General features: G+C 35.6%; 1 protein-coding gene across 1 annotated transcript; it reads right to left on the bottom strand.

Annotated features, from left to right (window-relative positions):
- Positions 1-380: 380 nt before the first annotated feature.
- LOC106079673 (uncharacterized) lies at positions 381-22,126 on the bottom strand. The gene is made up of 5 exons (XM_013240873.2): positions 21,927-22,126; positions 17,418-17,606; positions 10,588-10,657; positions 5,317-5,430; positions 381-1,519 (listed from the first exon to the last, which is right to left on the bottom strand). Exons 1-5 carry the CDS (start codon positions 22,046-22,048, stop codon positions 989-991), a joined length of 1,026 nt encoding a protein of 341 aa, XP_013096327.2. The 5' UTR covers positions 22,049-22,126; the 3' UTR covers positions 381-988.
- Positions 22,127-25,576: the final 3,450 nt, after the last annotated feature.

Below are 25,576 nucleotides of genomic sequence, written 5' to 3'. Positions count from 1 at the left end.
ATTCGTTTAGTTTCCCAGAAATTAAATGCACGTGTCAACGTATTTGATTTCTTATTACTTTCCAGTCTTTCAGTTTGATAGAAAAGTATTGAGATCTACATTTGATTGCAAAAATTAGTCAGTCTAAGAATCATCTTGTGGGTAGAAGTACATATATAATGTACAACACTTTCTATCTATCTATCTATCTATCTATCTATCTATCTATCTATCTATCTATCTATCTATCTATCTGTCGGTTTCTCTATTACGTTTATCTATGTTTAGTCTAGAAACTATAAAACACATGTACACATTACTTATATGCAGTAGACATTGAAAAAAAAAATAGTACGATTTCATTAAGTGATGACTTGTTTCATTTTCAATCCATAGAAGTTCAAACAATGATGCATTACATACACAATTAGACTTCTGAACAGGTTGATAAAGTCAACTAGAAAGTGACGTTTAGTTCATTCAACTAACTTCCTCATGGATAATAATGTATTTATTCAGAGTAAACACTAGCATTAAAATTAGGTCACATCCTCGCGCTTTGGGAAGTAATTATCATTTTGGTGATAAATGTCTCTAATCGTGATTTTCATTTAACCTGGCAAACAATATTATAAAATTGACCATCTATGTCCACTTGAAATGCTCCTAGTTAGATTACTGGTCACTTGTATTGCACTTGAATACAACTGGTCGTTACCGTCATAGTCTCTTATATGTTCAGCATCCGACTTCTGTTACGTAGTTTCTATGGACTGGCAAAGTGATTTGTTAATTTTATTGATCATCAATAGTCCTCATATATTTATTGTCTCTTTTGAGGACAGTGTAAAATTATTTGACAGTCATTGACTGATTTGGTGAACACCTTTTGGTCAAAGTTTGACCGTAGGCTACCTCTGATCTGATCAACAAAAGACTAATCAACTGATCGCTGGTCTTTCGTAAGACAATCACTTTAAATGTGTCTTTGAACATTCACTGATTACGATCAGTTACATTGAACTACTCTCCATGAAATAACACGGACTTTTCTCAATACATTTCTCACCAGTTTCCGATAAGAAGGGCTCAAGATGGCGTAAACCAGGGGATTCGAGAAGGTGTTAATAACGTAGATATTGGGGCCATACATCACCAAGACAAGGTCGCCCAAAGAGAGTGGGTAACGGAATCCGACGTATAAACCTTTTACCATAGCAGCATAGGGTGCCATCCAGCTCAGGATAAAAATGGCGGTTATCACGAAGAGAAGGGAGGTTACTCGAAGATTCCTCTGCTGACGGAGGAACTTTCTCCTGGTTTGAATTTGATTAAGAACGTCCAGATTTTCTTCATGATCGGCTTCAACAGATGTTGCCAGGGCGGGGTGTATTTCCGTGTTTAGAGCCGGATATATCTGAGGTAACACATTTACTCCACGATTGGGTGATTGGAATCTGACTCTTGGGGCCACAACTGTAAGCTGAATATTGTTTTGTCTACCCTCGACCTCACGAAGTTCACCGTCTTTCGTAGATTGCTGAAAAGAGATTTTAGAAAGACTTGAGATTGTCGTAGTCGAATTTAGGGATCTCGTGTCATTCCGATGAATGAAAAACATTTTTTGATTCAAACATGGATATGTCTTGATAACAAAAGTATTATAAAAATAAAGATAATTAACAGTTCATTGTTGATTAAGCTTTTACATACATATTGCAATGGCATACAATTATTGTGAATAAGTTAATTTTAGCGCCCCCCGAAAGGGAAAAGACGCTAATAGTTTTGTGTGGCCTGTCTGTCCGTTAGTCCGTCCGTCCCGTTTAGATCTCAGAAACTAGAAGAGAAAATGAAAATCGGACATCATGGTATTTTAGATCATTCAAAGTTCTGATGCAACGGCTACGTTTTTCTTTTATGAAAGCGAAAAATCTAATTTTTAAATCAACTATGCAAGCAGTTTTTTCATAAAAAATACACCATTTTTACAACTATTCACTATTAATAATAACAAACATTGGAAGTTTTTTTTTAGTAAGGGAGGTAGCAATGCACACCAATTTTTAAAACACATTTATGCAAATGGTTTTAGAGTTTTACTTAAAAAATATTATTTTTTACAGTTGTATTGCTAAATTTTGTAAGTTCTGTCACACTAAATACTACATTTACAAACAAAAATGTTATCTGTTTTTTTAAAAAAGATAAAACCTATATTCTATTCAAATAAGTTGGACATAATTTAAAACAACAATTAATAAGTAATTTTTCATATTATCGCTTGAGTTGTAGAATGTCCCAACGTCCAATGTACACAGAACATTGTGAATTTCTTTTTTAATTTACGGAAATGTTTTATACTTGAGGCTTTGTATAACAGATTAACGCTTTACAAAACAATTAGATCAATTAGATACTCATTATAAGACATCAGTTAGGCCAGGTTCACATCTAACTTCACATTCACTTTCACCTATCCCTTGGTCTGCTGGACCTTTGGGGCACCACACAGGCTCTGTCAACCCTCTTTCTCCATTCTTCTCTCTCATTTGCCTTAGATAAAATTTCATTCTGATGTTGAAACCTGCCTTTTTACCTGCCTGGGTGGACCACTTCTGATAGAATTTAATACCGATATTCTTCTGCAAATATTGAAACCTGCCTTTTTTTCCCGCCTGGGTGGACCACTTCGGGGGCCGATTTAGAGTTTGTGTTTCCTCACAAACTGTCTTTGTAACCTTGTTAACTCTTTCAATAGATGTGTGTGTGTTTGCAAACAAATCAAATACCTTCTTCGACATATCAGTTTTACACGTAGACTATTAGGCCTATTATTATATTTAACACTTTTTTTTAAAGGCAATTCTTCCTCTATGAAGCTGGTGTCTTTTTGTAAAAGCTTCTAATTTGCCTTTAATAATCCTCCCCCCCCCCCCCCCCGAAAAAAAAACCTGGTTAAGCGCATGTATAAATCTATTCCAAAACTAGACCTATAGATCTAGACTTAGAAGACGGTCAACAGAATGTTCCTGAATGTCTAGTTATTAATTTAACTCTTAATGAATCACGCGGCAGAGCTGGCCGAAGATTATTTGAGGTGAAGGGAATTTGGTGGCCCCAAATGAAATAGAAAAACAAACAAAAAAAAACAGCGAAAACACTAGAACTACGCATTTTATTTAAAAAAAAACAACCAGTGTACTCCAATATGCTAGGACAAATTTTTACTGATGCTCCTTCTTCCCTAGTGCTATTAGGGCATGGAATTGGTGTCCTGAGCTAGCCAGGAAAACCAGTGATCTGGCAGAATTTAGGTCATTGGTTAATATGCATGACTAAATGCATGACGCGTAGGACGTAAACATCTTCTTTTTTGAAGTAACGTCTGTATTATATTATATAAGATAAGATAATAACATCTAAAAAAAAAAGGTGTTTTGAGACCTGTGCGAGGCGTCTACCAATCGGAGGCCCTAGGTGGCTGCCTAGTTTGCCTGTGTCTAAGGCCGGCGCCCTGTTTGAGGGAATACCCGCTGACGTATGTGTGCCACCCCCCCCCCACCCCAAAAAAAAAAAAGGAAATCAAATTCTGATAGTAGGGCCTATCTGTAGCCCTGACTCCCTAGTTTCAACTGAAAGCTCTTTGAGTTCCATAAGGAAGCAGCTTATTTATGTTTATGTTTGTTACTCTCTCTCTCTCTCTCTGTATATATATATATATATATATATATATATATATATATATATATATATATATATATATAAATATATATATATATATATATATATATATGGCCAAATCATTATTTCAAGATTTTTAAACATTTTTAGTCTAATAGCAATAATAAAATTGCTTAAATATTTTATTTAAATTCTAAATTCTAATTATTCCATTATCCTTTGAAAACTTGCCGGGGGGGGGGGGGGGAAACGATATTCGTACAATACGTTATTTTGGAAACTTTACAAATAAAAAAAAACAACGACTAATAACAACAAGGAGAGGGGGGCGTCGACAAAAATATTTTATTTTCAGTGTAACTTATCTGAATATTATTACAAAATTACATGTTTAAAAATTAAAATATATTAAGTAGGAGATGTCGCTTTATCTTCTAATAAGACCTTGTTAAATGAGGATCGCTTTTTGCGAAGTGCGTATGCAACAATATCGGTGAAAACGTTTTGAAGAAAACATTTGAAAACGTCTCCGCTAGTGTGGTTCTTCTGGATTTTTGTCTCAAAATAGTCGAATTTCTTCTGTCTATTGCACTTTATTATAGTGACGACTTTTGTGTGGAAAAAAAATGTCCGCGACAGAGACGTCTTACTTAACAGGAAAAATATTTTTTAGAAGATCACGCCCATTACAGAAGTACGAGCTCAATATGTAGGCCTACCTAGAATGTCCCTCACATAATACTATTGGCCAGGGCTGCCTCTTTATTATAAGATTTAATATGGCCCTCGATTTTTCTTTATTAGGATGAACAGTGCGTTCTGAAAGAAAACTCATCAATATTAGCCTTTTTTTTTTTAAATTCTCTCTTCTTACTAAGAAAAAAAGGTCAAAATACGCTTAGCGCCGAGTCCCGCCCGGAATTAAACCCCTTGCAGACTTGATCGAAAACCTGCCGCATCTTCAATTCTATCTCCATGAAGAAACTTTTAGAACGATTAAAATTTAAGTAGGCAACACCATTTCGGGAAAAAAAATGCCCATTATTTTTGGTGAAATGTCATTTCCTAAAGTTGGATTCTATACATATTTTTAAAAATATAAATGAAAAATAAAACCTAAATATTGTGTTATAATTAAGACTAAGTTTCTTTTCTTTTTCATTACATTCTTTAAAAAAATGCAAAGTTAAAATTGAAAACAAAACATCTTAGACGGCCCATGGGGATGCGACAACGATGCGAATATGAAATAAAAAGGAATCGTCTACAAAAACAGATTTAAATCAAAGAGCGCCTTATGTACAGTGTCAAGCTCAATCTTAACTTTTTCTCTCGGTAATTATTTACCACATTCTGGAGGAATCAACATTGGTATCGTCAGTTCGGCGAGAAAGAGTTAATGATATTTTTTGCTAAAAAAAAAAGGGAAGGGGGCGGCATTTTTAATTTTGCATGCAGGCGTCCACAACCCTCGCGGCGGCCCTGTCTATATATATATATATATATATATATAATATATATATATATATATATATATATATATATATATATATATATATATATATATATATATATATATATATATCAATAAATAGTGCCTATTTCTGCACATTTCCAAGTCAGACCAAGCAGCAAGTGAGCACCGTGAGATACCTGCTGTGGTACGTTGGGGTTTGTGAAATAATCTTCGCCACCATCTTCACTTCTAGTCATAGCTTCACTCTTGGATGTCTCTGGTATAGGTCTAACTCTTCTTGATTGTCTTACCTGAAGACACACAGTTTTTTATTATTCTATAAGTGTTAAAAAGTCAAGACACAGTTTGTCATTGTTTTCTTAGTGTTCATAGAGTCAAGACACAGTTTCTCATTGTTTTCTTACTGTTTATAGAGTCAGGATAAGGTTTCTCATTGTTTTCTTAGTGTTCATAGAGTCAAGGCACAGTTTCTCATTGTTTTCTTAGTGTTCATAGAGTTCATGTTACCTATGTAACATATAATTTTATTTTTTAGATCTAGATCTAGTAATTGAACATCAAAAATAAAAAGTACTCTCGTCTCATAATTATTATTTTGCAATTTTTAGATTCATAATCTTCTTTATTACAAGACTGAATGCAACACTAAATTGTGATCTAATAATTAAATTATATGTTACATAGGTAAGGGTTGAAAAAAATAGCCTTTACTTCTTTTAACTACTTTACAAAACAACGCCTTGATCCAACTTTCTAAAAAATTTTCACGACATTTTTTGCAGTGCTAAAAAGTCTCCATGTCCATTCTAGATATATAGTAGAGTTACTATTGCGGAACAGTTTGCTGCTAATTTTAGTTTTGGATTATTTGCTCCGTAATGGTAAGACATATGGAAAAACTAAAAGTACCTAGGCATTGTCCATCCATTTTCCGATAAAAATAGACGCATTGTTTAGTTTTGCAACACATTTTTAAATTTTAAAATTTAACCCGACTGAGATATGGTCAGTCACAATTACGGAACAGGATTTTTTAAGAAGTCACAATTGCGGAACACGGTAAAAATGTCGGAACAAATTCTATATAAAGTCTTATATAATACTTGAACTCCTTATTCTTTACATTAATTTTTTTTTATTGAAGCTAAAGACATACATTAGATCTAGGACTCACATTTTAGATTCTTTACCTCTTCTTTAATTGTAATTGACGTCATAGTACCCTGATTTTCCTTACAAGGTTTTATTTTCCACTATTCTTGAATTATTTTTTGTTATATTAATATTATATAGGTCTATATGATATTTGATATTATGATTTGTCTACTTTTTTCTGGACGTCTGGTAATCATAAATTCTATATTATATGTAGGCCTAATATTATTCTCTAAATGTTTCAAAATTTATGTATAGGCCTACTAATGCAAACTCATATTTAAATTCCGATAATCTATACCACTATGTAAATATTAAGCTAAATGACAGGTCAAATGAATAACATCTCTAGTGTTCCACAATTGTGACTATCTTTAGAAAGGTAAAAACTGGGTAAACACCTCCCAATTTTTTAAAAATTGAATTCCTGGTAAATAGTAATGAAATTACGTTTTTTCACATCCATTTATTAACCGAAAAATAGGTGTATCATGCAGGTGATGGGTCATTATCATTTTAAAAAAGCCTTAAGCCTTGACCTATGCGGTTCTCCTGGTACGTGAAAAATAATGGACGATTCCACACCTGTCAACTTTAACCTGGAGTCAAAATTAATTTTCTGCTGCGAAAGGAAAACCTGAATATTGGACATGTAGAGAAATGGGCCATGCGCAGTACCATTAGAGTAGTTTAGCAGAAAATTTCAAAATAAAGTAGATTTTAACTAATTTCGACGAGCTGTTCCGCAAACATGCCTGTTCCGCAAAAGTGACTCTACTCTAGTATATATATAAGTCTATGGTTCCACTGTTTTTAGTATCGTAGTTTAAGGATAAAGATATTTTTAAAATGCTCGACTGTCCTACGTCTAAACATTACCCTCAGAATCTTTGTCTAAAATATTTGCCAAGAGGCATATGTCATTTTTAGCGTGGCGATTGGATACATGAAAACTTTTTTTTTTAGCCCCTTGGCTGTTAAGTTCATACGATTTTGAAATTATTGGCTATAATCGCAATAATAACAAACACTTTTTTTTGCCATCCTTTTTTTTTTGTAATTCCTTAATGATTTATTAGTTAATTACAATATGAGTTTTCAGAAATTCAGAGGCGTTTTTTTTTTGGAAGATTAAAAAAGTTTACTTATTAAACAATAAACAATTTTCATTAGTATATTTAGAATTCCATACAGGGACCTGGTAAATTTTTCAAACGACCAGAAGTTCACAAGAACTTCTCCTATCTCCGCCAAAGAAGAACTCAGAATCGCTAGTGCTCATGGTTATGTAACTGGCAGTGACTTCAAATTCCTCCCCCCCCCCCCCCAACAGGGGCCACATTCTCTATTGACCCCTTCAAAGGGCTCACACACGCCTCCACAATCTCTTGAACAAAACTAACAACAGGTCAAGACTGGAGAGACAAATTTAACCTCGTTCGTACATGACAGTCTTTGGATAGCAGATTGAGAGGCTATATTTATCTTATCGAATGCCGCTTCAGTCCTTTTACTCTTTACAAAGGTCATACCAGCTCGAACAATTGGTATCCATGGTGTCGGAAGATTCAGCCCCCGTCTCCTCAGCGTGTCGCTTTCGTGGAAATGTCTAGTAGTGGAACCAGATAGGAAAAGAACGGGAAGCGAACATGGCCCCTCCGGGATACCTTGGGTGAGCTTTTTTTTTTTTTTTTATCTCACTCGGAGTGGGAATGGAACAAACAGCCCATTGACCCAAGTCCAAAAAGTGGCGGTCCCTGCACAGAACTGTGGCTGTTACAATACAGGAATATGATTCCCACTTCCCATTGTTAGCGCTGCCCTCGGTCACTTATATCGAGTAGGTACCAGGAACGAGGCGTGGATCGCTGTGTACGCGGTACGGCCGTTACTCGGTCCATGGCCGTTACTGCTGGGACTCCGATGGGAGCCCTCAGACAGGACTTGGGGTGAGGAGCTCTCGGTCCAGGCCTGATCGTTGGATAAAAGCCTTTCCAACAATCAACGGGATAGGTTAGTATTGGGTCTGGTTCCCTCGGCAAGCTCAGCGTAAAGAATGCCTCTGAAATTCCTTCGTTTTTTTGGCCGGCCTTCCCCGAAAAGGGGGAGGGTGGTCCTATTTTTATGGAGAAATCATAGTTTGTGAACAATATTAGTCGAATATCTATATAATATAAACTACATTTTGATATGACATTGTATATTATGTCGCACTACACTCTAATCTCAAATTTTATGATTATAATATATAAAATGAAAAAGGGTTGTACCAGGTGGGTGGGGCGATACATGCAATCACCTTTCCCCCATTGGACAAACCAATACTTTTTCTTTTTGTATTATAGTTAAGAAATTACAAAAAAAAAAACAACAACCTGTCACTAATATAGTTTATATATGCAATAAATTAAATTCTTATATATTATATCCCCTATTCTTTAATGCCAAATGCATTCATTAGCAGAAATTCTAAAAGAGGAGCGAGGATTAATCATTATTACTCTACCGCCGCTATGTAATTTCACATGAATTTATCATAATTATTTTAAGAAAGACTTTGCTTTGGAAAAGTTATAAATTAAAACGAAATTTTTCAGTATAAGAGTCACGATTGAGATGAGTTCTAAGCCCAGATACGCTTTTCCTAGTTGCCTTTTTCCAACTTTACTTACTGATGTTTTTCTAGTTAAATAAATTTGGGACTATAACTCACAATTTATACTTGAATTTTATTGAATATTATTTATCAACTAATTTATTTTTTTCGGCGGCGATCCTCAAAGCCATAATCTAAGTATGTGGGGTATCATATCTTTTCAAGGAACAAATCGGTTTTATTTGAAATGTATTAAGGGCCTATAAAATCATATAAGCCTATTTTTCAACATTATTCAAAAGGTACTTTATAATAGGATGAATAAGGAGCTTTAGGTCAGGAGAATGCGTTTCTTCAATGAAGAATGCAAGAAAACGCTTTTGGCGTCGGAGCTTCGCCCCAAACCTCATTGATGAATATTAAGCTGAAGATGTCAGGAGAATGCTTTACTGCAGTGAAGAATGTAAGAAAACGCTTTTGGCGTCGGGGCTTCGCCCCGAACCCCACTGATGTATAATGATGTATAATGATCTGTGGATGTCTGAAGAATTTGTTTCTGCAGTGAAGACTGCAAGAAAACGCTTTTGGCGTCGGGACTTCGCCCCAAACCCCAATGAGAAAGCTCACAGCGCACCCCCAGACCCCCCACCCCAAGCTTGCAAGAGAAAGGCCTCAACATGACTGTTTTTTGTTGTTTTTTATCACCGAAAATTAAGAAACACTGATTTTATTCTCATATATATATATATATATATATATATATATATATATATATATATATATATATATATATATATATATATATATATATATATGTATACGTTTACTCATAGGATTAGGGTTTACTGGGTGTTAGGGTTAGGGTTTGGAAAAAAATCACCCCCCCCTTCCAAAGTTCTGGATACGCTAGTGGTATCAAGTGTAATTCGTGAATTTAAGTTTAATGACACTAGCACTATTTACAAAGCTTATATCAACTTACTCTGTCACAAATTGAAACTTTACACAATTATTTATTGTACGGTACCTAACCAAACAGGAATCAATTTAAAAAAATAACTAATTAGTTAATTAATTACTGGTAATTAATTATTTAGTTTGAAACCAACAAGAGAAATAGATCCTTCTGTATTTAGCGATATGGCTAAATATGTGAGGTTTATCTCCTTAAATAATTGTACATGCTATTTCTCCCACAATACATTCTCGGATCAAGTTGAAACAAACTTTCCAGCTATTTATTGTACCTAACAAAACATGATGGAATTTAAAAAAAAAACAAAAACAATTAGTCATTTAACTATTAGCTGTTTTTGTTTTTTTCAAAAAGGAAAATAATTTCTACATTATTGAGATATATAGTTGTAAATATAGAGTTCCTCCCCTTAGATAAGCCCTTTCATAAATTTTGCTTGTTTAGTAAATGTAAATGCAGGATGACACCATTTTTTTTTTACCCTATTCAGACAATTAAACAGTAAAAAAATATCGAATATTCATGTCACAAACGACACGCAGGCAGTCTCTGATAGTACGAAACACAACATAAAGACTGCTTTTAAAGTCCAGACATGACAAACATTTATACACCGGTACTATGGGTCTAGTCAGTCTAGTCAATACATGTTATAAACAAAGCAAGATAATATTTATTAGGACACGTAAATTAAAAAAAAAAAATTCTATCCAGACATACCTTGATCGCTATTCTAACGTAGCAAAATATGACAATAGCCATCATAATCAGAAACAATGTGAACAGGAAGCTGAAAAAAAAGTTTTTGGTTTTTCGTGCATTCTAGGGTACATTTGTTTTAAAATATTGGCATTATAATTTTTACAAATAGATTTATAAATACTATGACAGTACCTTTTCATAACCCTAATGTAAAATAAAAAGTCAGACTTAACGTAATGAAACAAATATTTAATATCATGCACACATGAAACACTATTCTATTTGACATTCAACAGAGCAGAACAGATGCAATAAAGTATCTATTGTCAACGATCAAAAGCGTCACCTGTTGCTATTAACAACGGAAGTTTTTGGTAATATGATAATTTAGCAAGCAATGCACTTTTTGCTTAGCAATCTAAAAAAATGTCCCTACAGATTCTCGTTCTTTTCTAAATCTTCTATAACTTACACATTTCAAACTTGAAATGAAATTTTTTTTTCTACACTCCCAATAGAGGAATTACAAGAGTTAGTGAATTCTGAAACTAATTTAAAAAATATATCTGTTTAGATCACAACATTTCACCATAAAGACAGTTGTAACTTATGCGAAGTTATTTAACTGTTACACTCGGGCATAATGTTCTGGAACTGTGGAATTAGCTTACTAGTTGTTATCCTTGTGAATGCTGTTAAATTATAGCATGTTAGCAAGCCCCGCCGCCAAGCCACTATTTCTGATATTTAGAGCCAACAAAATGAATATTCTGAGGTATCTACAGTGAATTTTCCTGCTATTTAAAAATTTTTATTTCAAAAACCTAATGTGCTATTCTTACTGACTTAGACCCTACCGCGCCGTTCGACGCATTTGCCGTTAAGCTGTTTCCACAAAAATCTGTCACTGGTAATGTCTGAGACCTCTTACCACCTGCTCTAATGACATCCATGAATGTGTGGCGCCAAATTTACTAGGATGTCATCGCAACTCTTCTTATGCCTAATTCATTTTGTCGGAGAACATGTCCCGCAAACCTCATGCGACGCTCTGTCACAATCTTACTAAAGAGTGGACTCCCAGTTCGGCAAAGGATTTCCTTGATTTAGACCCGATCTCTATAACTGACTCCTAAAATTTGTCTTAGCCATCTTTGTTGAGCCACTTTTAGTGTTTTATTCACTGCACTTTATTAATTGAGCCCCGCCACTGGTAGAAATGTGTAACCTCTCTTGAATACGCTCTTGGAATTAAGTGACTGTAGTTTGCTTTAAATTTTATATCGAAAAGTAAAGTTTTATCTTCAAAATCATCTGTTGGGGGTTTTAAACTAAAAAATCTCTGGAGTTATGTTTTTTTTTAAAATTCAAAACCGCATTAAGCTACGGTCATAGAATTTAGTAACTGTAGTTTGCTTTAGAATAATATTGAAGATAGAGGTTTTCCACCTCAAAACGCTCTGTAGGGGGATTCTAAACTCAAAACCATCTGGAGGGGTTTTAAACTTTTAAAAAGCCATCTGTAGGAGAGGGATTTAAACTCAAAACCCCCAATTGTCTTGGCTACGCTAAAATAATTTTAGTGTGTAATTTGCTTTTTGTTATATTGAAGAGGTATTTTTTAGCATCAAACCGCTCTGAAGGGGGGTTTAAACTCAAAACTCCTTTGGCTACGCTTATAGCATTTTGAGTGCGTAATTTGCTATTTTCTTACACTGAAGATGTATTTTTTAGCTTCAAACCCCGCTTGCGGAGGGTTTAAACTCAAAACCCCTTTGGCTACGCTCATAGATTTTTTTTTCTGAGTTTGTAATTTTCTTTTTTTTATGTTGAAGAGGTATTTTTTAGCTTCAAAGTCCACTGGAGGGGAGTTTAAACTCAAAACCCCTTTAAATACACTCATAACATGTTGAGTGTATAATTTGCTTTGTTTTTAATATTAAAGAGGTATTTTTTACTTTCAAATCCCGCTGAAGAGGGGTTTAAACTCAAAACTGAGTCAAAACCTATTTAGCTACGCTCATAACATTTTGAGTGTATAATTTGCATTTTTTTCATATTGAAGAGGTAATTTTTAGCTTCAAACCCCGCTGAAGGGGGGTTTAAATTCAAAACTGAGTCAAAACCCATTTAGCTACGCTCATAAAATTTTGAGTGCGTAATTTGCGTTTTTTTATACCGGGTATTGAAGAGGTATTTTTTAGCTTCAAACCCTACTGAAGAGGGGGTGGGGGTTAACTCAAAACCCCTTTGGCTACGCTCATAGAATTTTGAGTGTGTAATTTTCTTTTTTATATTGAAGAGGGGGTTTATCGTAAATTTTGGAGGCGGTTTAAAAATCAAAATCTTCCTTAACTGTGCGCGTGAAATTTGGGGGATTGTCGTTTGCATTTTTTTTAGTTTTGTGTTATAGACGAGGGGAATTAAACTACGAAAATCCCTGGTTTTAAACTCAAACCCCCCTGGTAGGGGTTTTAAACTCAAAACCCCCCTGATAGGGGTTTTAAACATAAAAACCCCTGGTAGGGGGTTTTAAACTCAAAAACCCCTGGTAGGAGTTTTAAACTCAAAAACCCCTGGTAGGGTTTTTAAACTCAAAACCTCTTTTGCTGTGGTAGGACAAGTGAAAGTTTAATATTAAAATCTCACCTAAAATGAACAAAATCAAAGCAAAAAATCAGTCACTAAATTCCGATCCCCCCCCCCCTAGGGGGGGATTTCATTTCGGGGGGGAGGGGGTTCACCCCCCCCCCCCCACCCTGACTACGCCCATGATGTGGACCCAATTAATGTGAAAATTTAGCAGCAAAGCCTTTTTTTTTAAGTGTGGAAAGTTTAAAGATTTTTAAGCTTCTGGTACCCATAAAACTTCCGTGGAAGAACTGACTTGAATTTCTCTTTCATGTCATAATTTGCTTGATGGTATAGACTCTGGAGCTGAATCAGATTCTGCACCAATGGTGAGCTGAGGGTATTGAAAACTGGTTCCAGATTCTTGACGTCTTAAAATTTGATTTCAAAGTCCACAATCAAGGAATCTAAATAAACTTTGTACTTTCAAACCATTTCACTAGAAATAGTTTCACCATTCAGCAAAGGGAAATGTCAAAACCTGTTACCACTTGCTTGCCTGGAGAAATAGGAAAGCTTTGTTTGAAAAGATTTAACATGCAAATTTTATGTGCAAAGAACCCATTATATTGTATATGATAGCAAATATAAAGCCTGTCTTTGACTCTTCAATAAAAATATTAGTAACAAAGTCACAGCCAGTATCGTTCAAGGAATATAACAATTTCTGCCTTACATATTCTTCTCAGCACATTGTCCATGCTAAGCCATCGAATACTATTGTGGTAACGAACATCAGAATGTTTTGTTTCCAAATCTTCAAGTACTTCTCGGAACTGCTTGTAGTTAAGACCCCTAGCTCTGATAAGTTTGATCACTGACATATTTCGGTCAATAATATACTTAATATTCAATGCAGCTTTGCGCATCTTTCTCGTTTAGAGTTTATGGTTGGGATATTGTTCTTTAATTTATTAAAAAATGTTTTTCTCACTCAAATCAATGACTCCATCAGTTGTTACACTCGCCATCTGACTCCAAGCCAACCCAACACTTCCACACAGTTCTTCTTTGCATTGAATAAGTACCAGCATGAGTTTGTGTCTTTGACTGAATGTTTCGAAATATAACCAAAAAGAATACTCTTCGTTTACTTTAAACTTTTTAGAATGACGTGTAGAGACAATGTTTCTTGCCTCTTCCTCAAGAGTGATAAGAATCAGAAGTCAATAGTTACTACAGATATTTAAAATTATTTATTTTTAATACCTTCGCATTTTTATATGTATAATCTGTGGGAATACCTGATTTCTCTAGGTGTCCGCTGGCGCATAAAACACTCCGGCGGGCCGCATGTGGCCCGCGGGTCGTAATTTGCTCACCCCTGATAACTACAGTATTCTTCTTGAATTTGTATTTATTGAACTTAGTTTTATTGCATCATTAATTAAGGCTATTTATTATTCTAATAAATTCTGTGCAATTAAAGAAGAGCTATTCAAAATAAATTCTAGATTGAAGCTGTGTTTCTGCTGCCAATTCGATCGGACCTGCAACACACAAGTGTGTTTCCCTAGGCTTAGATCAAGCATCAATAAAACTGTAAAAAAAATCATACATCACCAGCGCGCTGTGACGTTTTCCTAACGACTCACTTTTCTACTACCACAGATGCATCATACTGAAATAGTTTAGGCACCTCCATTATCCCATCCAAAACCAAGTTCCAATAAACGATAGCAATATAAAAGAAAATTATTAAACCAACAAAACAAACCAACAAAAGCGACTAAAAATAGTCTATCTATAAACCTCGGGAAAACAGAAGTCATGTTCCAGAAGTCACCCAATAAAACAGACTCAGCCCCAAGGATCACGTAAACGAACAGTCCCTTAACGTGGTAGACCACTTCACATATCTAGGTAGTATAGTGTCAAACGACGCCTCACTTTCAAGGGAAGTTGATAACCGTCTGGCCAGGGCCAGTAGCGCTTTTAGACGCCTTCAGGCGAGAGTTTGGTAGAACAAATCGCTCCGCCTGCCTACACAAATCAATATCTACCATGCGGTGGTTCTTTTAACCCTTCTATATGGATCTGAGACATGGACACTATACAGAAAGCAACTAAGACTTGAGCGATTTCACCAAAGATGCTTGCTCTCCATCATGGACATAAGGTGGCAAGACCGCACTACAAACAGTGATGTCCTTGCGAACGCCGGTATGGACAGTATAGACTAGTATAGAGGGACTTCTTATGGTCCGACAGTTTGCTGGGCAGGACACGTATCCTGTATGGGAGACGAACGTATGCCAAAGGCAGTCTTTTTTGGTGAGCTAAAAGGTGGTCGACGTAACAGAGGCGCCCCACGGAAACGCTTCAAAGACCAGCTTAGGCGTCAACTTTCCTTGGCTGACATAGAAGAGAGCACCTGGTTGCATGAGGCCTCAGAACGAGACGGCTGGAGGTCACTTACGAAGGCCGCGGGATACACATTTGAGACCCAAAGAAAATCCGCTACCGAGGACAAACGCAGACGACGAAAAGAAAATCTAATTTGACCACGTGCGGACAATGGTTATGCTTGCCCTGGATGTGGCAAAATATGTAGGTCACAGCTGGGGCTGCGCAGCCACGGGAAATACTGCATTCCTCACTAATCTTTGGACTCGAAGACAAGCCTTATTATTATTAGGCCTATATAAACTTTCATCACTTTTATGACACTTTTATTAAATTACTAGTTGATATACCCGTTTAAATCATGGATGTAAAATTAATTAAGTAAATGCAAAATAAATAAATAAATAAATAATAATAATAATAATAATGAAATAACAAGATATGCTTTACATCTTAGAAAAATTGATGATACCCGTGTACTGCCGGCTATTCGCTTGTTATTTATTTCTCTCATAGGCTTTTTTTTTTTTTTTGTTATTCTAACAGGATGATTTTGTTACACTCGTCTTTTGCCGGTAATTCTTTTAAACTTATTTCTATAGTTCCATTTTTTGTACACCAAAGAAACAAAAGAATCAAAATGTTGTTGCATAGCATGAAAGCTTAGTTAAACTCTTTTAGCTCTGTCAATTTTCATTAGTAACAGATATTTTAAAACTTTTTTTTTTTTTTTTTTTTTTTAGATTTAACATTCAATGTACTTTACATTGCAGGATAGTTTCACAGATTATATCTAGAATTGTTCTAAAACAAGACTTTAGAGACTGGGTCACACACTCTGATGTACCCGGTGCTGGACGAGGCTGCTTTAACGTTGTGGTTGATTGAACTGTTAACTTAAATAGAATCGATACGCAGGGCGCAAGTCTTAGTGTTTCATGGAGCATTTTTATAGCCTCGTAACTCCTCGTCTAAAAGGCAAACTGTTTGTTTATGACAGAACTAAAAACAACAAATGCATTTTTACGCTTCAAGTATCCCTGCCCAAAGATGCTTTTTTTCCCTTTATTTTTTAAAACAAAGACTAAAATGTATTATATAAATTCTTTGCGTTCTATGAAGAGAGAGAAGAGAGAGAGAGAGAGAGAAAGAAAGATAGATAGATAGATAGACAGATAGATAGATAGATAGATGATAGACAGAAAAAAATCCTTATTACGCCCATGTTCATGCCTATCAACACCGAGAATCATCGAGTGTCCTGTACTAGAACTCCCCTCCCCCCCCCCCCCACACACACACATTACCCTGTAATATTGGTCCACTCATTCGTGATATGCAGTTCTAAAGTACAGTAAACTTTTTCTGGTGTATTTAAAAGACAATGTTTTTACATCATCTTAACAGAGTTAAACGACTTAAAAGTGTTTCAAATGAACAAACAAATGTTCTTCCTAAGTTCTAATGTGGGCCCCAACTGGCCATGAGTCATGGGCCCAAACGTAATGATCTCCTTCACGCCATGGTTGCTACGCCACAGCTGTGGGCCCCTATTGGTCGTGGGCCCGGGTTCATTGAACCCCTTCGCGCCATGGATGCTACGCCACTGGGTATCCTGGTCTGTTGCTACCATACATTCAATTTCCTTAAGACACTATTATATGCAGTCCTAACTGAATCAAACGTTATGACATTATTACTTATTTAAACAAATGTACGATCTCTACATGGGAATGTCTTTACATTTAGATTACTATTTTGTCTCACACTAAATTTGTCTTATTGGTTGGAGGGGGTCCCACCAAGATGTTCTTGAACCCGGGCCCACGGATACCATAACATACATATTATAGACAAAAGCTTCTATCTACCTATAATAAGCAGTGATCAGGCTCGTTTTCATGCTCTCTTGTACCTGGCACACCCCTCGAGAGTTGTTGTCAAATATCACCAGGCATGGAGCCGCCAGGGCTGCGTTTACCAAAGTCAGAACCAAAGTGACATTCCTGGACGCTGCTGGAGTGATGGATGCACTGGCAGTGTGACACAGCTTCATGTATCTAGGTCAAATAGACAGAAAAAATGAGATTGCTGCTCCTACAGATAAATACCAATAGGAATGTAAAGGACTTTTGTTTTAAATGTGAAGCATCTTTGTGTCTTTTGATTATATTTTGCTTATTATAATGTTATTGATTTTGTACACCCGATGTATGATTATTTAATAGAGAATTGTATTAACTCTTTTCATACCGAGCAAGCATTCGCATATGCAAGGGAAGGGGAGAGTATAAACCAGAAATTGATTTCCATTGTCTATTCAGTCCCTCGCCTTTGTTTCGCATTCCTATATTCGTCTTTGGTGTTAATTAATTAAGTTCAATGTCCACGCCATAGAATGCTGAGCTCAAAATAGAACACCATGATGTGGCCTCCTTACTTCAACAAAGCCACTAAGGGTGTTGTTGATATCAGTGGAGGAAAGAACGAGATTACAATGTGACAGGACAGTGGGAGACGAGGAACCGGCGAAACAATTGGCCTTTCTTTCCAAACATCATCTCCTGGACAGTTGACTTTAAAAAATTGTTTCTTATCTTATCTTATATAATACAGACGTTACTTCAAAAAAGAAGATGATTACGTCCTACGCGTCATGCATTTAGTCATGCATATTAACCAATGACTTAAATTCAGCCAAGTCACTGGTTTTCCTGGCTAGCTCAGGCAACCCATTCCATGCTCTAATAGCATTAGGGAAGAAGGAGTATTTGTACAAATTTGTCCTAGCATATGGGACGAGTAATATGCCTTTATCTTTGTGTCTTTCAGAGTATTTTATTAAATTTTGTTTTTGTATTTGAAGATTATGGTTCAGTGTTTTATGCATGATTGCTACTTTACTTTTGAGCCTTCTGTCCTGAAGGCTTTCTAAATTTAGTGATTTTACTAAAGGTGTTACTCTAGTCAAATGTGAATATTCGTTTGTTATGAATCTCACTGCTCTATTTTGTGTCTGTTCCAGTTTCTTAATGTTTTCTTGAGTTGAGGGGTCCCAAACGGAGGATGCATATTCTATTATTGGCCTAACCAAAGTTAAATAACATTTTAGTTTTATGTTCTTATTTGATTTACAGAAATTTCTTTTAATAAATCATAATGCTTTGTTTGATTTTTTTAAAAATTTCATCAATATGTGTATTCCATGACAGTTTTTCATTTATTATAACACCTAGGTATTTTGCGTTTTTAGTCTGTGTTACTGGTTTGCCATGAATAAGATAAGTGGAATTTATTTGTTTTAGTTTTTTTGTTACTCTTAACAACTGACATTTTTCTGGGTGGAAAGACATGCTCCAATTTGATTCCCATTTCTGTAATTCATCTAATTCTCTTTGTAAAATATCTGTGTCTTGTGTTGTTTTTATTGTTCTATATATTATGCAATCGTCTGCAAACAATCAGACTTTTGTTCCTGAAGTAATGCAATTTGGTAAATCATTTATGTAAATTAAAAATAGTAGTGGACCCAAGACTGTTCCTTGAGGTACACCTGAGTTTACTGTTATCGGTGTTGATTTAGAGCCATTTATTATTACAGTTTGTTCTCTCCCTATCAGAAAATCTTTAATCCACTGATGCAGTGGACCATTAATGCCGAAATATTTCAATTTTTTAAGCAAACTATGGTGGTGAACTTTGTCAAAAGCCTTAGAAAAATCTAGTAAGATAGCATCTATTTGTTCACTATTATCTAAACCTTTTGAAAAATCATCAATTAGTCCTATTAGTTGTGTTTCACATGATCTATATTTCCTAAAGCCATGTTGGTATGGTGTGAGGACATTATGTTTGTCTAAAGTCTAAGTGGTTTATGATTTTGCTACATATTGTTACGATTCTCTCTCCTAATCAGGCCTTCTGTAAACTCTGCCCAACACAACACAGAACCTGACAACAAGAGCTCCACAATATCGGGTACTTTAATAATGAGTGAATAAGTAGATAACAGCCAGTACTAGACAATTGGCATCAAACACATCAACAACTAAAATGTCACTCTGTACATCACCGTACAAAACTCTACTGTCTCTCTTTCTGGACTTGTACATCAACACATGAGGACTCAACCAGGACCGACTTCATGGCCAGACTAACAATCCCGGTCTCCTCCGTGTCCTGTCTTGAACTGGCTCTTTCCTACACACTGTGTCACTCGTACACGCAGGCTTTCGATCACATGACCATAACATTGGTCATATTAGCGTGTAATCGTGTAATCGTAGTACTGTCCCTTGTCCATGGCCCCGCTGACCTGAGTGATTCACGTGTGTGTCAGCTGAGCCTATAGTTAACCCTTTTGCGCCGCCAATAGGGTCATAACAATATTATGTGTTCTAGGATTTTACATGTGATGCTGGTAAGTGATACTGGTCTGTAGTTTCCTGGGTCAGATTTTTCTCCTTTTTTAAATAGGGGGGGGGGGTGACATTAGCTTCTTTCCAGTCCTTTGGTACTCTGCCCTGGTTAAGTGAAGCCTGAAAGAGTATTTTAAACACTGGGGCTAGCTCATTGCTTAGTTCTTTGAGTAATCTAGCTGGAATACCATCAGGTCCAGAAGCTTTATTTGGTTTGGTGTTGGCTAATAGTTTTTGAATTCCATTTTCTTGTACTACTATATCTTCTATGTTGTCTACTTGATTCAAATTCAGTAATATGTCTTTGTCTCCTGGGGATGAGAATGCTGATGCAAAGTATTTGTTTAGGATGTTTGCTTTAGTTTCATTATCATTATGTATTATGTTATGTTCATCTTTTAATGGCGCTATGCCTGTTGTTTCCATTTTCATAGACTTAATGTATGACCATAGGTTTTTGTTGTTATCTTTAGATATTACATTGTTTATGTATTCACTCTGCAGCTGTCTGCTTACTTTTGGGGTTAAGTGTTTAATTTTTATATACTTTTGTAAACTCTTTCTGCATTAGTTTCTTTAAATTTTCTATATAGGTTTTCCTTCTGTTTACAAAGCTTCTTTAGTCTATTATTAAACCAGCATTTATTTATTTTGTTTGATATGTATTTAGTTGGTATATGATTTTCTATAATGCTTTTAAGATGGTTTTTAATGAAATTCCAGAGATCATCGACTGGTTGGTTAATGTCTTTTTCTAATAAGAATGTTTGTTGAAAGTTTAATGCAGCTTGGTGTAGTTGTGTTAGGTTACATTTATTCCAGAGTAAGATTTTTCTTTTGGGTTTTGTATTGGCTACTGCTTTTATGTGACTGTGTATTTTTATGATCTCATGGTCTGATAGACCAGGGATAATTTCATAATCAACTACTAATCCAGGTCTGTTGGTTAAGAAGAGATCTAATGTGTTGTTTAATCTAGTTGGCTTTTTAATGATTTGATCTAAACTTAGGTTGTGTAAAGTTTCTATGAAAAGCTCATTTATGTCCTTAAGGTTTATAGCTATGTAGACAACTTTTTAAAAACATTGCTCTAGATTAAGATATCAGTTACTGAAAATTGTTGGAAAATTTATTTATTTATTTATTTATTGCACAAAGTAATTTATTGTGTACAAAAAAAATATTAGAAAATCTAATCATCCAGGGGAGACTATTTCGTATTATTGAAGATGTATAGATTTCCTTAAGTTTACAAGTTAATTTAATTGGAAATACAAGTGTTTCCATATTTGTTTCATAACGTTTCAGAAAAGCTTCGGATTGAACAATTTGTTGTATTGAATATCATGTAATCATGAAATAAATACCAAAACATGACACTATATTTTGTTTATTCCAGTATACAAGTATGTTCTATATTTCTAGTACCGGAAACGGGGAGAGGAGGGTACGAAAAGAAATGAGTTCCATCTCTGAAATACGATAAAAAAAATTTTTTTTTCAGAAAACGCTGGATGATAATATGATACTGATCTATCAAGACAAAGAAAAGACAGGACAAAGACGTATGAAACTTGCCCAAAGGGCTGTCATAGCAACCAGAACGATAATAAGCAGACAGTACGTTACTAGCATATCACAGCACACATCAGGGGCGTAGCTAGGATTTTCCATCGTTTGGGGGCACGGGGATAAGCAGACAGTACGTTACTAGCATATCACAGCACACATCAGGGGCGTAGTTAGGAATTTTCCATCGTTTGGGTGCGGGGGGGGGGCTTGACCTCTATGGTGGCCCCTGCATTTTGCGTATTATTTAATTTTTAATGTAAAAAACACACATTTGGGGGCCCTTCTCTAATGAGGGCCCGGGGGGATTTTCAAATTCTCCTCACCCACCATAGCTACACCATTGGCACACGTTCAAAGTTGAGACACAGACTTGATTTTTATGATACTGACCTGTCTATGGCTATCAGAGCAAACAAGAAGATGGAGACACAGACCATGCTTTGACTTATCCACGCCGTGAACTTGCAGTAGTTGGAGTTTGTGTACGACGCCCAGACACTTAGGTACTCCATCAAGTAAGAGGTGTTCTTGAAGGTGCAGGAGACTAAGTCTATGAGCGCCACGAACAGGATGTACCAGTCACAGTTGGTCTTCAGCTACATTGGCACCATGCGTACAAATGAACCCCAAAAAAATGAAAACAATGCAAAATGTGAGGAAAAAAAAATCTACCGTATTCTATCGAAACTAAGCCGTGCTTCATCTAAGTCACACTTGATAGTTAGGTGTTGCAGATCCGATTCAAGATTAAGACATGGCTCGAAGCCGAGGCTAGTCCGTCGCATGTTAGCACTAGACAATTCTTTCATCCTTCACACGGTATCCATCCCAGCGTGAAAGAGCGCGGAACCAATATAAAGCTGAGATAAGCAACTGACCGACTTTACCCATGTCTCGTATGCGGCCGGCCTTTTAAAGCGAGGATTGGACAGTCATCTTCATGTTCATTGCGAATATGATCACGAAGGAGGATATATATATAAATTTAAATATATATATATAGTGCTTTTTTATTGTAAAAAAAAATTGGTGCCGGTAGTACTCAGTGATTAGGTGCCGGTACTCAGTGATGGATTGTTTAACTTTTAACTACTAATAAATTAATAATAAACGTTAAAATACAAGAAAAGTAATAATTTTTTCCCCACATTGAAAAAGGTGTCGTTACGCCTTACCAGTGCGTACCGCCACAAAAAAGCCATATACGTATATATACATATATATGTATATACACAGTCTACATATTGGTTACCATTGGTATAGCCGGTCCTCATATCATGAAAAAGGCAATGACTGAACTAGTTTTTAAAAAACATATACTGAAACTCAACAAAGCCATTCACTTCTCTTGCTCGACTATAGACTTAATAAAAAAAAAACAGAGACAGACAGACAAGTTTTTGTTTTTAAACCTGTGACCTGATTGATTCCCCAGTCGAGCATAGGGCTGCAACAGTACCTGGACATCGGACACTGTCCTAGGCAGTTCTGTACATGTCCAGCCTGTCATATTTGTTTCTTGGTTTATTAAACGTGTAATGCAGCGGTTCTCAACCTTTTTAGCTCCTCGACCCCCTAATATAATTTTTCACTAGGTAGCGACCCCCAACCACCAATTTACTTTTCATTCATAGGCCTAGGTAAATGTGATTTAGCTAATGCTATACAATCGTTATCAAAATGTATATATCTGATCTCCACGTTGTTAATTCTATTGTTAGAAACTGAACAAAAGCTTGATTTAGTGTCAAATAATTTGTGCTTAAATTACAAAAAAAATAGTCTATATTTTATAACTGATATACATTGCGTGTTTACAGTATTCATGTTGCACACATAACTGACAATTTAAAAATATAATGCTAAACATGGAAAAAGTACAGTGTTTGATACAGTAAACTACATTGCTACAAAATATTTGCAACAGTATTTTCAAACACGCCAACGTTAGGGCGAAGGTTGAGGGCGAAGGTTGAGCTTGTTCTCTGTTTCCCTACATTAGAAGTTCACGGGGCAGTCTTTGTAAGAACACATCGTCTGCGTCAAGTTTTGTTCTGTACTAAGACTTGAAAATTTAGCAGAAAAAAAACAAGTGTCGCAAAGATATGTTCTTGGAAATGGAAGAGGAAGTCGTGAAACAAATCTCAAATAGAACAGAATGACTGCCAACAATTGACCCAACATTGTGTATTAACTGACATTGAAGAGAAATCATATTTAGCTGCATTGTAATGCTTTTGGCAGTGTCTTCGTGGCTAATACATGACGATGAATCAAGCAGTGAATTTAGGTGACTATCTTGTACCAAACATTGAAATCCAAAAATTAACAAACTTTGTCAATTACATCAAGTGCTGTAGAGTTGTTTCAAGAGGTCTGTAAGAAACTAATCTTTGAAATCGTTATTACGTATATCTCTTATTCGTATGTAAACCACTAACTGTGAGCAATTTATAACGTCTGTGGATTTACCAAGCTAGATGCTTAATATAGGAGAAGGAGCAGACATAATTTCCTGAATTACCTGATTGATAATTATCACAAGATATGTCAACTATTCTCCTGTGAACAGTGCCTTTAGATATGAAAATCGCACTAAATTTATCAACGAATTCGGCTCCAATCATAGATCTAGCAATTCCTCGGCAATGGTGTGAGGTTTCATAGCTCTGGCAAATTTGAGTCACCAATAATGAAGGATTTCGGACCGCTATGTTTGAATTGTGGTACTTGCCAAGTCAGAATTTTTGACTCCATCAGCCTTTAAAACTATTATACAGGATGTCCTAATCGGCAAATCTCAGACGTTTGTTTGGCTTCATAGGTCTACAATTGGCAGAGAGAGCTTCATTACAAATGACACATCGGGGGTATTTCAAATCATGTTTTAATAGTGAAGTAAAACCATACTGCAAAAAATTGTCATTTTCTAAAATGTTCTTTTATTCGAAGTCCATGTTCATGAGTTGTTCCATAATAAATTTATTTCCTTCAATAAACTGCTTCTCGACGTTATTAGATCTTCAAGATGTTTGTTTTTGCAATGGTGTTACGACGCACTCGACGGACAGTCATTTCAATTGTTGACAACTTTATTCTGCAATAACGAGATATGGTCTGCACTATCTTTTTGCGAATATCTCTACACCAATAAAACATGCATACCTTTAAACTACGATGTTACATTCACTAAGTGCCCTCTGTATCCTCCGTGTTCTTAGATCTGTAGTGGTCACCCCCATTTTTTATTTTATTTTATTTATGATCGTTTCATGCCTTTCTATAGATGTACTTGTTACAACACGTTTAAAAAATTCTATGATAATTAGCCGAAAAAAATAAAATTTTCCAGTGGTCTTAGGCGACCCCCAAAGGCGTCGCGATCCACAGGTTGAGAACCCCTGGTGTAATGAATTAATTTTTTTTTTTTTACAAATATTTAGGTTTAAAAACCCAAAGAAGATTTCTCATGATGCATTCTATAAGTAATACCAGTATCACGAAAGGCTAGAGTAGTGCGCTTTACCGAACGATCTCTTCCATTAATCGCAACTGCACAAGTGTTGTTTTTTTTTTTTTGTTGATAAAAACATCTGTTGCACAGATTCTAAGACACCTTAGGAACGTTCAGAACTAACATAAAAACAATATACACACACGCACACACACGCGCGCACATACGCAAGAATGAAAATCAATATTGTATAACATTAACGAACAAGCAATTATGTCTCTTTAAAGTTAATGTCTGCTCGATTTGTCCAGACTAATTTTAATTATCGTATTTCATTGGTTTTCTTTTATACAAGAAAACGGAGTTGGAATTAAAGTGCTAAAAAATTGTTCTGACATTCGATATTTTTATGGCAATAAAATAAGAGCATTAAAATAATATTAAACAAGAGAATTGTTCACAGATTTAAAAAAAAAAGGAGATTGCTATTAAATTATTTGAAACTGCAGCGTTTCTCAAACTTTATCTTTCTCCCAGTCACTAGTTGTTGTGACTACTATATGGCATGTGTGGCCAACCGTGACAC

This window comes from Biomphalaria glabrata, chromosome 12 (assembly GCF_947242115.1).
Source record: "Biomphalaria glabrata chromosome 12, xgBioGlab47.1, whole genome shotgun sequence".
Lineage (NCBI taxonomy): Eukaryota > Metazoa > Mollusca > Gastropoda > Planorbidae > Biomphalaria > Biomphalaria glabrata.
Note: the sequence above shows the minus strand (reverse complement) of the source record. Positions and strands in the feature narration are given on the sequence as shown.